The sequence below is a fragment of the Fringilla coelebs genome, assembly GCF_963513975.1.
Source record: "Fringilla coelebs genome assembly, chromosome: 13".
NCBI classification, from domain to species: Eukaryota; Metazoa; Chordata; class Aves; order Passeriformes; family Fringillidae; genus Fringilla; species Fringilla coelebs.
The window spans coordinates 4,413,248-4,429,308 of record NC_140039.1 but is presented as its reverse complement, the minus strand read 5'-3'; the positions used below and the strand labels follow the sequence as shown (position 1 = coordinate 4,429,308).

The 16,061-nt window shown below is 43.3% G+C and overlaps 1 protein-coding gene across 1 annotated transcript in view; it reads left to right on the top strand.

Annotated features, from left to right (window-relative positions):
* The window catches only part of SLC6A11 (solute carrier family 6 member 11), a 91,869-nt gene that overhangs the window by 44,077 nt on the left and 31,731 nt on the right, over nt 1–16,061 (top strand). The window contains exon 6 of the mRNA XM_084214480.1: nt 1,184–1,318. Within this exon, the coding sequence (XP_084070606.1) occupies nt 1,184–1,318 (135 nt within the window). The remainder of the gene's footprint in view (nt 1–1,183; nt 1,319–16,061) is intronic.

Genomic DNA, 16,061 nt, shown 5'->3' with positions numbered 1-16,061 from the left:
TAGTGGCACTGATTCCTAAATTCCCCATCCTGCCTCACCTCAGGAGCTCCTGGGGAGGGGGAGAAAATGGGAATTAATGGTTCTGAGCACAGTGCACTCACCTGCTCAAGTAAAAGAGTTCCTCCATTTTTGTGGGTACCTGATGAGGCACATGAGTTCATTTAATGTTTGGGGTTAAATAGTCTGAAAATCCAATTTCAGTTCATTAATTACAAAAATATGTCTGAGAATCCTTTCACAGGTCATTCTTTGATGTATCCCTTTCATTTACGCAGGAGACAGACATTGGACTCCTCAATTTAAAACACAGATTTTTGAGGTTGTATTTTTGAGTTTGCATTTTTGAGGTTGTATTTTTGATGTTGCATTTTTCAACATATGATTTTTTTTTTTCCATTCTTGCAGCTTAGCTAGTTTTGACACGTTCAAGGCAGGTGTAAGAGTAACACAGGTGAAAATGGCCGCAGGAAATTATAGAGAGTTAAATTCATAGAGAGAAAATATTGATAGTGCCATGGAATTTATAATTTAATCCTTCTCTGACTTTGAGAAGCCATGTACTACTTTCAGGTTTGGGATTGTGAAACAGGACCAATTCTGCTCCATTTTTCCTTTGGAAAATGTGACTTCTTGCAGGTTTCCTGTTGCTGCCCATGCAGAGAATAAACTGATTTCTGGAAAAAAAAAAAATGTGTGGCCATGTATGTGAAAACAGAAATTGCTGGGGTTCAGCACCTCAGAAATTTTGCCTGAAGGTTCTTTGTAAGATAAGGGTTCTCTATCAAATCTCAAGGAGATATGGATAGAATTTAACCTTTGGGCTTGATGAAATGCTTATTCCTGAACCCCAGACACGCAGGCAGGGCAGTCTGAAGGGAAATCAGTTTAGTAATTCTGGGGTGACTGAGAATCCATAGCTTGGATTGTTATAAAAGATGTAATTAATTACTTGTGTTTGGAAATAATACACTTACAGGGGACTATAAAAAGTGCTCTGACATCTCCCACAAACCCTGAAGAGTTTAGAAGGGAATATGGTTGGAGGACAAAAACCACCTGCACAAAGGCACCCAGAGCTCTTTTCCCCCAGCAGATGTGAAGAGAAGGTGGTTTTGCTGCAGCTGGAAGAAAATTCACAGAATTAGCTCACAGAATCCTTCTCTGCTGTTTGTTTCCTCCCCAGGTTGTGTATGTGACAGCCACCTTCCCCTACATCATGCTGATGATCCTCCTGATTCGGGGGGTGACGTTACCCGGCGCCTCCGAGGGCATCAAGTTCTACCTGTACCCCGACATCTCCCGGCTCTCCGACCCACAGGTAGGGCATGGCTGCATCCCTGTCTGCCTTCCTGGCTGGGAAAAACTGCAGGAGCCCTCGGGTTTGGAGTCTGAGCACAGGTGGCTGCAGATCCCCTCGTGGGAAATGAATTCGTGGGGAATTCTCTAACCTGGCAGAAGGCTCGCACAGCGTGTGGGTCTGTGTGCAAAGCTGGAGGTAAGGAATGCTGACTGAGACCTGCCATGGAACAGGACAGACAAGGCTGAGAGAGAGAAATGGAACTAGAAACCAGTTCCAAAGGATGGCCTTGCAAATAAGAGTGGGTACTTTGGAGAAATAGAGCTGTGAAGATGCATTGTGGTAACACCCACGAGGGGTAATTTTAGATTATTGGCTTTAAGGCATCTACAGCATGGTGTGGCAAAAATCTAATAGGTCAAGCCAAGAAACACTTCTAGTGTATTGTAATTAAGAAAAACTTCTGATTGTGATGGTGTGGATTATAACATCTGTATGGTCTCACCCTTCTCATGAGACTGAAAATGGAGTAAAAGTTCTTTAAACGCCTCTCAGTTGCCCCATCTCTGGCTCAGAAAAGAGCTTAATCCAACCCCTCTCTCTGTCTGGCCTCTCTTGGCTGCAGAGATGAATGGTGTGGGCTGTTCCTCCATGGAGATGAGCAGGAAATGCTCCCAGCACAACCTGGGAAGGAATTTTCCTCTGCCAGGTCGCAGTGTTTGCTCAGGTAGAGCGTTGCAGGCAGGTGGGATGTGCAGGAAGCAGAGGATGCTGCACAGCAGGGCAGGGAAGGAGGGAAATGCAAGGAAATATTGCAGATATTCAGGTGCAAGGCCTTCAGTGCCATCACATGGATGTGTCTGCTGACTGCCCTCTGTTCAATGCAACTTTTGATTGAAACAAAGAGGAAAAAATAGCTGGCAATTAACTCAATAAATGAAAGTTACCCAGTCCCTCACTGGAGCTGTGGAATTGGGGGTAGGGCTGTGAAGCCATGCTGGGTGTTGGAACAGATCAGTTTTTAAATTGGAAAGTGCTTTGGTTGATAAATGAGGATTTTCTGAGCCAGTTGCAGTTGGTGCTTCTGCCACTGAGGGACAAGAGCGTTGCCACCAGTTCAGTGGGAACAAATTTAACTGGGGTTTTGCCATTTTTTGGTTCTTTGCTCATTCCAAATCTGAATTTCAGGCAGAATTAACAGAGGAATTATTCATTCAGATGATTGCTGTCTTTATAGCAGAATATGTAACCAAGGAGGAACAAAGTGCTCAAACCAGGAAATCTGCCTGTTCTGTTGTCTCTAATGTACAGCAGAACATGGAAATAATGGATTCAGTTTGTGCTTTTATTTTTTTTTTAAATTTCCAGTGACAGAGGATTGCAATAGAACAGCTATTGTCCATCATTTGTGTGATATTGAAGGGGGAAAGTGACACAATCTCTGTAGAACCTGACAGGTTGCAGACAGCCTTTTACTGATCTGCTTTGGCACTGTAAAAGACATTACACAGTGTTTCTCCTGAGGCTATTACATTATTAAATGGATCCTGAGAAGCAGACAGAAAGGAATTTGGGAATATTTGTCAAAATGAATTTTTTTTAATCTGCTTACTGAAGATGTGGCAGCATATTTTTTTTAAAATCTCTGCTTACTTTAGACATGTAGTTTTTTAAATAAAAAATAAAATGAAAGACAATAGCAGGGCTTCTTCAGGTAATTTCCTTGAGACATCTGAAATATATGTAATGTTTGCTTTCAGCAAGTAATATTTCTACAGGAAAAAAAACCTCAAAAAACCAAAAAACCAACCAACCAAACAAAAATAACAAAAAAAAATTAAAAACCCCAAACAAACAAACAAACAAAAAACAGAATGAAAAAGATTATTTTAAAATATTTAAAATTTTAGATGAAAATTTGATCCTGTGGTGCCTTTTGGACCTGACAGTGTTTGTGCTGTGTGTCAGCAGGGATGGGAAGTGGAAGGGCTGTGGGAGTGCTGTCAGTGCTGGCTGCAGAATTCCACCTGCACCTGCAGCAGGGGTGGCCCCAGGTCAGCAGAGAGATGAGCCCTGGCACACAGGGAAGGGCAGGATTCTCTGGCACACTCCAGAGATTTGTTAGCACCTCCCAACAGGCTGAGCCTGCAGTGAATCCAGAATCCAGCCCCAGGTGCCCAAACCCCTTCTAGGCAGGACAGGGAATTGTGTGCTGTGTTTATTGTGGCACTGCTTTGTTCTGCCCAGTTTGAGGTGGTGGGGCTGGAGTGGGATGTGGGGCTGGAGCTGCAGGTGGCTGCTCTGGTGCCCTGATCCTGTGTCACACCTTGGGCTGTGTGGGCATGGAGTGCTTGGGATCTGCAGAGCACCCAGTGCCACCCCTGCCAGGGCAGGGACACCTTCCACTGTCCCAGGCTGCTCCAAGCCCTGTCCTGATGTCCTCCTGCCAAGGGTGCACATAAAAATTTCGTGTTGTCCTTCCCATGGTTCCTGAGCATTTGTGTTTTAAAACTCATTGGTTTCACAATCAATGGATCCAGATCCCCCTTCTGGTTTTTCTTCCCATAGCAGGAAAAAATCCTGAACTGATGCCTTGGGCAGGCTGAGCTAGAGCAGAGGCTGGACAGGGCTAAAGAATAAAGCAGGGATTTATCCAAAGGATCTCCTCCATGGATCCACCCTGGGCAGCACCAGAGCCCAGCCAGGGCTGCACCCAAGATGACCCAAAACGGCCCCAAAATGCCCGGCCGGGCACGGGGTCTCTCCCTGGGATCAGCTCTGCTCCATTTGCACCTTGCAGTTCATTGTCCCATCCCAGCTTCAGCCCCTGCAGTCCCACCCTGCTTGTTTTTCTCTCTCCAGCCCACGGGGTTTGTGCTCCTGGCCTGAGATTTGGCTCATTTGTCCTTGGTGCCCAGCTGGAGCAGGAATTGTTTTGTCTCTCTGTGCACAGAGCTCACCATCCCATAATATGGAGCCCAGACCCACACACTAAAGCAGCACAGAATGTGAAAATATAAAAGCCAAACCTGAGGCAGCACAACCTGACCTTAGACCCTGCCAAGGGTGGGGCAGCCACAGCTCCTCTGGACACCCTGTGCCAGGGCTCACCTCCCTCACAGGCAGGATTTCCTTCCCAATATCCCATCCAGCCCTGCCCTCTGTCTATGTGAAACCATCTCCTCTGCTCCTGTCCCTCCATCCCTTGTAAAAATTCCCTCTCCATCTTTCCTGCAGCCCCTCCAGTCGATTCAGGCACCCCAAAGCTTCTCCTGTGCAGGTGTGCAATGCCAGCAGTGCCAGCAGAGCTGAGCTCTCTGTTTGAGCAGGGCTCAGTGCTGCTGCTCAGGAGCAGCTTCCTTCCCTTGCCCAGTGCTTTTCCAGAGGCTCCTAACAGGATTTTGTCCTGCCTGTGGGTTTCCCACGTGCCACTGACACCCTTGCTGTGTTTGTCACCGAGGGAGGGCACGCCAGCTTAAGGCACATTATTGCCAGCTTAAGGGACAGGATTGCCAGCTCCAGGGAGGGTTTGTGGGCTTATTTACTCTCCTGGTGCCACTTGTAAAGAAATTCCTGTTGCCATGACAATTTGCAAAGCTCGTGTTTTGGTGGGAGCAGCCTGGGAAGCACTGAGGGCTGGAGACACTGGGCTGTGTCTGTCTGTCTGTCCCTCACACGTGGGGCTGGAATTCCTTTTGGGAATGCTTTAAGGAGCCAATTCTTCCTCGGGCTCAGGGAGACTTTCCCTGACAAGTTCTTGTTCTTCAGGTGGATTTTAAACACCTTTTAGTAGGAAAAAATGTGCCATGACAGAGGTGGCAAACACCAATGCAGGTAATTGAAATGTAATATTTATTGGCTTTAGAGAATTACTTCTGTGTTGGAAAAAACTGTCATTCCACCAGAATTGAAATATGTTGTTGAGAATAATTAACTCAATACTTGAAGAAAGCTTTCAGACTAATGGGTGAGATCTTTAGTCAATTCTCAAGAAACAGAGGAAGCCTAGTTCTTCAGACTTAAAACTAGAATTTGGCACGGCTAGTTTTATTTTAAAAACAGATTTCGGTCCAGCTTTAGTGCAACTTTTAATGGCAACAAGATGGAAATGCAGAATTCAATGTTCAAACCCACAGATCTCAGGAGAACCTCCCCCACTCCATAAACCTCCTGCCAGTTGGTTCTGGAGCTTTGTGCCAAGGAGCACAACTGACACTGCCTGGAGATTCCTGCTTCCAGTTTCCATGTTTACTCATTTCAGTGGATTTACTCCCTAATGCCAGAGCATAAATCATGTTGACCAGCAGAATTAGTTTTCCTCTTCAGTTGCAGGCCTGTTCCAATAATATTTCAGGGAGGGTGATGGGTCTGCATGAGGAGAGAAGTATTTGAGCCCCACAGGCAGCTGTGCTTGCTGGGGATTAAATAAATGACATTTCTCTTCAAGGCTCACTTCAGTCTGAAGTTCTGGACTCTTTGTGCAATTTGTGTTCCATGGTGGGTTAAAGCTTTGTGAGCAGCTATCCATCTTTGCAGCTCCCCTCAGCTTCCAAGGGCTTTGGTCTCCATTTCATTTTTATGTTCTGTCATTCCAGCAGACCCAACCCTCTCACTCTGAAAATGCCATTTTTTGTCACATGTACAGCTCACACCAACCACTTTGTGTTGCATCAGTGGAAGCTGCAGCAGTCTGGAGCTCTGTTTAAGCCTCAGAAGTGTTTTCCTTCATCAACAAAAAAGGTCTCAATCATCTCCATGCTCAAATTGGCTTGAAATCTATCCCTGTGCCCTAATCTGGGAGATACAGGTGCTGGTTCTGGCTGAAAGAAGGGATCTTTGCTGAGTTGTAACTCCCACAAAAGCGCTGCTTCAGTGAGTTAATGGGATTGTTCTGGGCTTTGTGTGCAAGGCTGACTCAGAGTAGGGTTCTGCTTGTCCCTGCACAGATTTAGGGGGATTGTCATTGTGTGTGCTGCAAAACATTTGGGTCTTTGTAAGAGGATTTTGCAAACATTCCTGCCTGGAAGAGGTTTAGTAGCAGTTTGATGGGTCAGGAAGTAGCAGTATGGATAATTGTTTGGAAAATCACATCAATTTAACCCCTGCTGTAACAGTGGGTTGTTAAAAAGGGGAGGAAAATAAGAATAAAGCTTTCTTCTTTATTGTATGTGTGCTAAAAAGTGGCCAAGTTGCTGTTTTGTTCTTTTTTTTAATTTTAAAGTTGTGTGTTGTTTTAATGAACATATTCATGATTGCATCTATCAACACAGCCACAATTGCACTGGACAGCTGATTTCCAAAATCTTGGAGAAATTCCCATTTCTCTGTGGGAAGAATACAGGTTACAGCTCATCTCTGATCAACTCTCATGTGAATGTTGAGCTTGAGGAAGGCAGCCAAATTAATCAGGTGCAGGAAAATCAGAGCCATGACTGGTAAATTGGTTTTAGGCGTCTCAGGTCTTTTATTTGCAGTGGGGGAAAAAAAAAATTGCAATAAAATTTGCAGTGGCAGAAATATTTCTGCAATTCTTTGGTAGCTCAGCCAGGAGAATTCACTTTTAGGCAGCTGGGATGGGCAGGTGATGACTGGGAGAGGGTTTCCAGAAGAATTTTGCCCATCAATTTCCTTGGAGCTGAGACTTGGCTGGCTTGAAGCCCTCTGGATTTTCCTTCTTGAAAATGAGCTCCAAAACATGAGTGCAGAGCAATGAGCATCAGCTTCACCTGATAACCCACTCACTCTGGGTAGGTTCTGTACTGCAGAGATTCCTCTCTTCCTTACATTGCCCTCTGGATCAAAAAATGCTTTTTTCTCTGTGCCATTTAGGCTGTTTTCATGTGTAGTTGGAGAGAAAAAGAGAATTTTAGTACTTCCCTTTCAGAGAAAACACTTCTTTTTTTCTGCTAGAAAGTCACTCTAAAATAAATGAAATTTGTTTATTTTCCCCCTGGAAATTGTAATTTTTCATTACATATCCTTAATTTTTGTATTAGCATGAGTTTATTGTGGTTTTTTTTCCCTCCTTAAGGTGATATTAATCTGTTTCAGCAAATAAATAACAGTATTCTTTCAAAAAGGTGCTGCTCATCAAAACTGCAAACAATTGCTTTCCAATCAGTCTAATTAAAATACACATACAGATGAGAGAAATTTGGGAATACAGGATCAGCGTGGAGGTGATATCTCCTTAAATCCTGATCTAAAAACCCAAACTGCAAAAGCATTTGAGAATTTCTCTTCCCTTAACTTTCTATTTCCAAGATTTAGGGGGGCTGAGTTGCTCTAGGAAGAAGAAATGAGGAGATTGACTCAGTTTTAGGATTTGCAGCCCTGGAATCCACAATCCTGTCGCCACCTCGAGGCCAGGGAAGCCTTTTTGCAAGGCAGAGGAAAATCCTCTTTTCTGCCTCTGAGAGTGGAGCAAACTGCTGCATTCAAACAGAAATGTTAGGGCTCTGCTTTCTCCAGAAATAAAAAAGGCTGTAAAATAAACTTGGATTTCATTTTGTGGGTGCTTTCATGCTCAGAAAATCCAGGTTGCTGAGCAGAATTTCAGACCTGTCCTGCATTTAAACCTGCTGATCCTTACATTGGAAACCTTGGGATTTTCAGATGCTGGCAATGAAATTGTCTCTGATTGCTGAAGAATTTTTGGATGCTTTTTTTATTTTTTTGAAATGTGAAATGTGACAGGTAACGACCTTAGAGGTCTTTTCCAACCCTAATAATTCCATTATTCCATTATTGCAGTGGAATGAGAAACTGCTCCATAGGATATCTTCAGTACTGGTTGGTGAGTTTTTAAAGACAGTGCTTGGAAAAATGCTTCAGAGACAAGGTCAAACATCCTGAATCTTACCAGAATTTTGGCACAAATAAGTTAGAAAACCCTGCAGTGATTTACTGCATTTTTGGCTTTTATAAGAGTTTGGGCAGCAATTAAAAAAAAAAAAAGAAAATAAAAAGAAATTAACTGGGAAAAAATAGTAGCAATGAGAGGAGGAAGATGTCCAGCTCCTCTCACACTTGTGCAGCTCTGCCAAGGGGGTGGAATTTACTCTTTTTCCTCCCACTTTCTTCCCATTCTCTGGACTGTTTCTCTCAGCAGGTATTCACAGTCTGAACCAGGTGTGAGTAAATTAGAACAAGAGTGAAAGTCAGAAATCCATACAAAGGCTGCAAGGATGAAAATCCTCAGCCAAAATTATCTGTATAACTGCAGCTCCCCCTTTACCTGGACCTTTGAGCAAGCAATAATCTCAATTTCAAAGTCTTCTCTCAGTGAAAGGCGAAAGCCTTGCTGCTGGAGGTGAGGCTCTTGTGGTGCTGTTAGGAAGGAATCCCCTACCCAAACTGAAACTTAAAATTTTCAGATTGAAACTGGCAAAAGAATGAATTCTTCTCCGGGTCTGCTGTTTGCACCATCATTACAAATGACTGAGGTTGGAAATTGTAAGGAATTGAATTCCTCACAATACAGCCCAACATGATGCTTAGAGATATTTTTCCTACAATTCAGTTTATAACCTCCCCAATGAGGAATAATTTCATTTAATATGTCCTGAAGATTTTGGACTATGGATTTTGTGGCTTTAAAGAACAAAGAGAGCAACAACTCCCAAATGCAGTGAAAGGGCAGAGGTGTTGGGCAAGGGCAGAAATCCCTCCTGGGGTGGATTCCCCATTTCCCCAAACCAAGGGAATGAATTTCCCCAAGTGAAGGGCCAGCCTGGGAGCACATTGCATTTTCCCTGCATCCCATTCTCTGCAGGAATTTTGGGAGCACACATCCCAAAAAGATGGGATGGAGACACCCAGGGGCTTCTCCTGGGGCAGAAAATAACTCCCTGTGCTGCCTGGGGTGTCTGCTCACCACTCTAGGTTTTACATTGGGCAAATGGTTTGGGAATGCTGAAGTGCAAAAGTTTTGTGTGCACTGAAGTGGAAAGGTTTGAATAAATGTCAGTATTCAGTGGGAAAGGCTGAGTCTAAATTCCATACCCACATTTTTGGGGTGTGTCAGTGCATATAAGTCGCCTTTACATGGCTCACCAGACAGCTCTGGTTTATTCACCAGCATCACCTTGGGACTGTTAATTTGATGTGCCAAATTTCTGAATTCCAGTTATGGCTCTGGGGGGTTGTTTCAAGCCCTGAACAAATTTTCCTCCTTCTCCCCGTGGTTTCTTGCTGAGTTTCTTGCTGAGCAGGTTTGGGCAGTGGGAAGAGAATTGGAAGAATGGGCTCATTTTGGGATTTCTCTGGGATTTCTGGGCCACATGGAAGCTCCTCCAGCTGTCCCTGCAACCCCTTAGCAAGCTTGGCAGTGGGGAGGCATCACCTGAGCGTCAGAGAGGCTTTAATTGCAATTTAATATCAGATTTTATGGCTGGTGCAGTTGCCACTGGAGGGAGACAGGATCCACACATTAACTCAGAGCATGGGCATGACAGCCAGAGATTTCCCACTGCTTTCATGATGGAAGCTGAAAAGAAATGCAAGAGAAACTTAGAGAGCCTTTTGGCATAAATTTGAACATTTAAAGGATTACAAATAATATCAGTGGCTTCGCTCTGGCAGCTACTTTAGAAGTCCAGTATTCTAGCAGAGAAAAGCTGTTGTTAAAAGTACATATTTCAGATGAAATTCAGAATTGGTAAAATAAAATGCTAAGTGACAGATGGATATTAATGAGGAAATAATAACAGGGAGCTTGCACACAATGGAAGCGAGGCAAATGAATATTCCATGTTATTTCTGTGATGCCATATAAATAGAGGCCCTGGAAATACAGAGCTATTTTAAGAATTGGATTCTTAATCCCATTATTCCAGAGGATATGAGAGAAAAAAAGGAAAAGATAAGGTTACTGCACTGGTGGAATGATGTGCTGCTTTGCAGAAAACCTGGAATTTGCTCTTTACAAAGTTGTGTATATCACCAAAGTTTGTGATATCACCAAAGTGAGGGTGGGAAATCAGCATTTTCCTAATTTCCCATTAGGCTGGGGTGCACTGTGTGACTTCATGGTCTCTCCTCTGAGAGGAGTCTTTAAAGAGATAAATTTTCATGTGTTAGCATTGAATCCCAGAAAACTTTGTAATCCAGGAATTCCTATAAAGATCGTGAATATTTTAAGGAAAACCTTCCTTAGCCGTGTGCACAGTCTCAGTTTCCACATCCAAACCGATTTTTCCATATGGATTTTTGTAGGCAGCTGCTTTAAAATTGAGGCTGAATTAACTGAGTTTTTCCCAGAATTGTCCCCAGAATCCTGGCTGCAGGAACAGCTTCTGATGCCACTGGGGAACAGAAATAAATAAAATAATAAAATGGGCTTTGTCCCACCAGGGGCCAACCCCACAGTGCTGCTGCAATTAAGGAAAAATTGTTAAATTGCAATAATTGTACAATTGTCTGTAAAGAAGGAAAAGGGAAGAAAATTTTGGGGTGTTACAAGCAGAGAGGGAATGAAATGCATTGAGAAAATGCGTTACAAATTTGGCAGGAAATCTGCAGATATTGCTGTAGTTTGGGTAAGGGTTCACTGATTTCTCACTTGTTTTTGGTCAGTTCCAGAGAATACTTGAATCAAAAGGTGCAGCTGAGCCCCTAAAAATGGGAAATGGGATCCTGTTCTCGGTGATTCTGCACTCAAGTTCTGTTTGCACACTGGTATTTTGGCAGAATAAACAGAAGACATTTCACACAGACCAGAGCTTTAAAAAATATTTTTATTTTTAATAATTTGAATTCTTTATTTTTACTTATTACTACATTTTGAAACAAAATCTTGTTTAGGAACTAAAAAGCAAACGCTTAATTTAAAAAATGGAGCAACAACATTTGGCTTCTCAAATAACTTTCCAGTTTTTGGCCAAATGCTTTTATGTTTCACACAAATTGACAAATAAAATCAAATTGAAGGTTCATTTTTCTGCAAAATTAAACATTTGATGAATGTCAGTACATTTAGTAGGCCAAATGTCAAGAAGCAAGGTCCTGAGTATGGTTTCTAAATGGCATTTTTTACCCTAGCACTTTTTATTTTTTGTCTTAATCTCAGTTTTACTTTATGTTTCTGCCAGCTCTGTGGAATAAATGCAACGTTTTCCACTGCCCAGCTCTCTTGAAAAAGGCCCAGGCTCACAGCAGAATTCCAGTGAATGTTGAGTGGCTTGTTTACTAAAATTCACCACTTGGGTACACAGCTCCTGCCACTCCAAAAACAACTCAGGCTTTGAAAATGCTCTAAACCCCTCTGTGCAAAATAATAAAACAACATGGGCGCTCTGGGGGATGCTCACAAAAAGCTCCTGGTACTTTCCCAGCCTGGGGGGCTCAGGGAATTTGTTTATCCAGCCATGAAGGGGAGCACCAAAAAATCAACTGGGGAGAAGCAGCCCTCAGTGAGTTACTGGTAATGAGGGCAGGAAAGGTGCCAGAGGAGGAGGGGTTCCAAATTTAAATTGTCTGTTTGGTAATTTGATCTCGGCAACAAAGTGGGTGAGGTGGTTCAGGGTCATTGTGTGAAACAGGGGAGGGAAAAGTGTGGTTTGGTTCTGTAAATCATCAATTCTAGAAATTCCTCTTTGCCCTGGTCCTGTGGAGCCCTCGGGATGCCCAAGAGCCAGGGCAGAGATGATGCCCAGAGCTTGAGTGAATCCGGCAGAAATTAAATAAAACAGGGCTTAATTGACTTTCTTGTGCATTTTGGCACTGAGCAGACTGTGATTTTCAGTACAGGTATATTGCTGGTAAATGCATTTTTGTATTTCTAGAACTCCACTTGCCTGCAGATTGTAAAGTTTGGTTTTTAAGTAGTTTAGGTTGTTATTTTTTGGGGGGTTTGTTTTGGTTTTTCATTTCTGTTTTGGGTTTTTGTTGTTTTGTTTTTGCTATTTTTGTTTGTTTGCTTGCTTTGGGGTTTTGTTTGTTTGTTCTTTACATTTTATGTCTGGCTTAAATTTTGACTTCAGTTCCATGGTTGTGTATGTGCAAGGAAAAGGAAGGGATGCGTGCCTGTTTCCAAAACATAGAGCTGAGGAAGGCAACATGAAGTGAGCTGGCAGCAAGTGGGAAAAGGAAAGAAATAAACCAACCCAGGGTCCCTTTTTGGCTTTTTCCATTCTGTGCAGGGGGTGCTGCAGGTTGGAGGGATCAGAGAGAAGCCAAAGGTCCTTCCCATGGAGGGGGAACGTGCAAGGAGGGATTCTGAGGGACAGACACCACAGCAGGGATGGTTTTAGGGTGGAACCACCCCTAAACCACTCTTTGTACACTTCAGATAAGCCTTTAAAACAGCCCAGGACATCAGCAGGGCTTTGTTTGTTTTCTTAATTAACTTCACCCAGACAAATCTGTCACAGGGCAGAGAACACAAGCTTGTGCCCGAAGGTCTAAAAACCAAATTTGTTTTATTGCTTTGTCTTTTTTGATCCCTCCCTGTATTTATTTATAAAAATTACTTGGGGAGCTCATTCTGATTTTTCTTACTGGGTGCTGTCTATAGCTGCCTAAATTCCCTAAATTGTCAGGGGGACTCTCAGTGCCTTGTAACTGAGAGAAACCACAAATCCCAAACGCCTCTTTTAAAAAAGAAATTAGTTCTTAAAATCAGAGATTGGTTGGACAAATTGTTGCTCTGAGCTTGCTGGAGAAATCTCAGAGATTCTTGGCACATAATCCTGGGTGGGTGCCAAGCTCTTGGTTTGGTGCCAAGCAAATTCCAGCCACCATTCACCAGCAATTAACTCTGAGCAGAGGCAGCTGGGCCACCCTGAGTTATCATCTCTGCCCTGGCAGTCCCAGAGCTGGGCTTGTGCTCCTTCAGCCACAGAATCTGAGCTTTTCCTCAGTGCCACCCCAAATTCCTTCCTGGGGCTTGTGGACCCACACCCTCTGTAGCTGTGCTTGTGGAATTCCCACCCTAAGAGCTGGCAGTACAGGGAGGGATGAATCTAAAGCTTAATTTAGTTATTCTACAACCCTGTATAACGAACAAAATGAATGACTGTTGCTTGCTCAGTACTTCCATTGGTGGAATTTGAGGGAGAGGCTACAGGGAAGAAAAAGAGCAAACCAGCAGAGTGTGTGTTGGTGTTGATTCAGGACAACCCCAGTAATTGTAGGGGATGATGTGCTCTGACTCCACGATTGAGGAGGCTGAATAAATGCTTTATTAAGCTATTTTATATGACACTAATACTACACTAAATTACATACTAAAGAGATCCTAAATTAAAGAATGCTAAAGAAAAACCTGTGTCTGAGACAGCCAGGACACAGTTTTGACCCAACTGGCCAAGGAAACCAAACAACCCTCACTGGTGTCCAACAACCAAATCACTTTGGGTGAACAATCCCCATAACTCATTCCACATGTGCAGAAACAGCAGGAGCAGTGAATAGAGATAAGAATTGTTTTCTCTCCTTCTCTCTGCGCTTCTCCAGGAAAAATCCTGGGAGAGGAAATTCTGTCACTCTCTGTTCAGGGAATGTGAATGCCACACGTTAGTGCCTGTGGAGTTTTGAGGCTGCAGTAAACAGATTTATAAAGTTTTGTGACCTACATTTCAGAGGAGGTCGCTGCAGTGGATTCTGAACCAGCTCCCTGCTCGTGCTGCCGCAGAATTGATCTGCTGAGGGTTTAGTGGTGAGGTGACCCCTGTGGATCCCTAATTTTGCTCCCTGGGATTGTCCTGACTGAGGGAGATGAGTGGTGGAACTCATTTGGGTTTGCTGTGCTCAGAGGGGACACATCCCCTCACCCACAAGCGGTGTTTGCAGACATTTATCTATTTCCATCTCTGGCTGCTCCTCCAGGTGTCCTTGTCCCGCTGTGACCCCAGGCAGGGCGTGTGGCAGGGCAGGGAGGTGCTGGGATTGCCAGGCTTCCTGTGGGGACAATGGGAGGAGGATCCACCTGTGGGGAGCAGTCCCATGGCACTGTGCTCCAACCATTCCAACTGGGATGCATTTTAACTGCCTCGATTCAATCTGGGATCTCTTGCTGTAATCTTTGCCCAGACATCTGCTTTTGGCAACAATACAAAAAGGACAGTGGGTGACCCCTGCCCTGGCTGAACACATTTTTGTGTACTTATAGCCAATGAGTATCCCTTGCAAAAGTGGAACCAGCAAGTGACACTAGGTTCACTTTTGCTACTTTTGCTAGTATCACTAGCAAAGGTGAAAAACCAGTTATATTTCCATGTCTTTATAGTGATCTCAATCCTTTTCATTCTATTAAACCTCATTAAACAGACAATGATGGCTCTCAAATGAAAAAGGATGTTTCAACAAAGTGGTTAATGCTCTAGGTTAGCTTTATGGATTTTCATAGATTTCTGGGCCAATTTTTGCTGAGTTAGCATGGGATTATCCACATCAGTCGCTTTGAGTGACTGAAATGGCATAAAATTAGAATAAAATAAAATACTTCCTTGTCTGTCCTTTTGGATTGTTGACCCATACTGTCACTACCAGTATTTGAAGCAATGTGTTGCCCCAGATTTCATTTCTTTGTTTTGAGGTTACTTTAGAAAAGGTTATTAACTTTTAATTGTGTCTTTAGTATTTATTCTGCCTGAGCACTCAGTTTTTATTCTGCTTATGAAGGGCAATATTTAGACTGTTCTGTGGGCAGCAGGAAATCAGGGCTGCCTTCAGCTAAATTTTTCTTTGTGTGACACAATGGTGGGTCAGAAGTTGTCATCTGGCTTTTTTTAATGGGCTGGGTTTAGTTGAGAGATTTTCTAGAGACATTTCTGTTAAATTAAACACATTTTCCCCTTTTTCATTTTGGTCTTTAGGCAATAAATTGAGTTTTTTTAAATAAATCAAATTATAATAGAGTTACTTAATGGATAATAACTGGAAGCCCGGCCACGGTTTTGGTGGTATTGTAGAAAATTGAGTATTTGGAGTGGCTGTTCAGAGATTTGTATTTATTTGTGATGCTCATTAAATAGCAGTGTAGGACACTATACACCCAACAGTCACTGGTGGTTTTTTTCTGTGAAAAGGCAAAAAAAAAAAAATGGAAAAAAGCTTTTACACACTGTCAAACCTGGAAATGGAGCTCAGCCCTCCTGATTCCACAGCCAAGGCACCATTCCCTGTTTGGGTGGCACTCAGCCAGGAACTCAGGAGGTCCTCCTGGAGCCCTGCCTTGGCTTTGGCAAAAGTCTATAAAAATGGAGATGTAGTGGGTTTACAAAAATACAAAAGAATGTGCTTTTTCACACAATGAATGACTAAATGGTGGAACTCCCTGCTGGAGGATGTGGGAGGCTGAAAGTATCAATTAATTCAATTAATTACAGATGGGCCAATTGTGAACTGTTAAACACAAGAGTCCAGATTTAACTTGGGGTTCTGGCTGCTTTCTGTGCAGCTTTTATTGGGAGGGCCCCTGTCCTGGGGAGTCCACCCTGCTGGGGCAGTCTCAGTGTCCCTGCTGTAAAAAAAAAAAAGTGTAAATTAAAGAGAAGCAAAATGGCAGCAGGTCAGAAAATTCCTGTTTGAATAGAACCCCCCAAAGCAGGTTCAACCAGAACAAGCCCAGGATCACTTGGGTTGGAAAAGACCTATAAAACCATCAAGTCCAACCCTAAACACCCCAGCACTGCAAACCCCACCAAAGCCCAGGTCTGTGGTATTCACATGTCCTCTAAACAGAGACAGACACAATTCTCTCTCTCAAGATTTTTCCTGGAGAAGCAAACAATTTTTATCTCTACTTGCTGCTCCTAGTGTT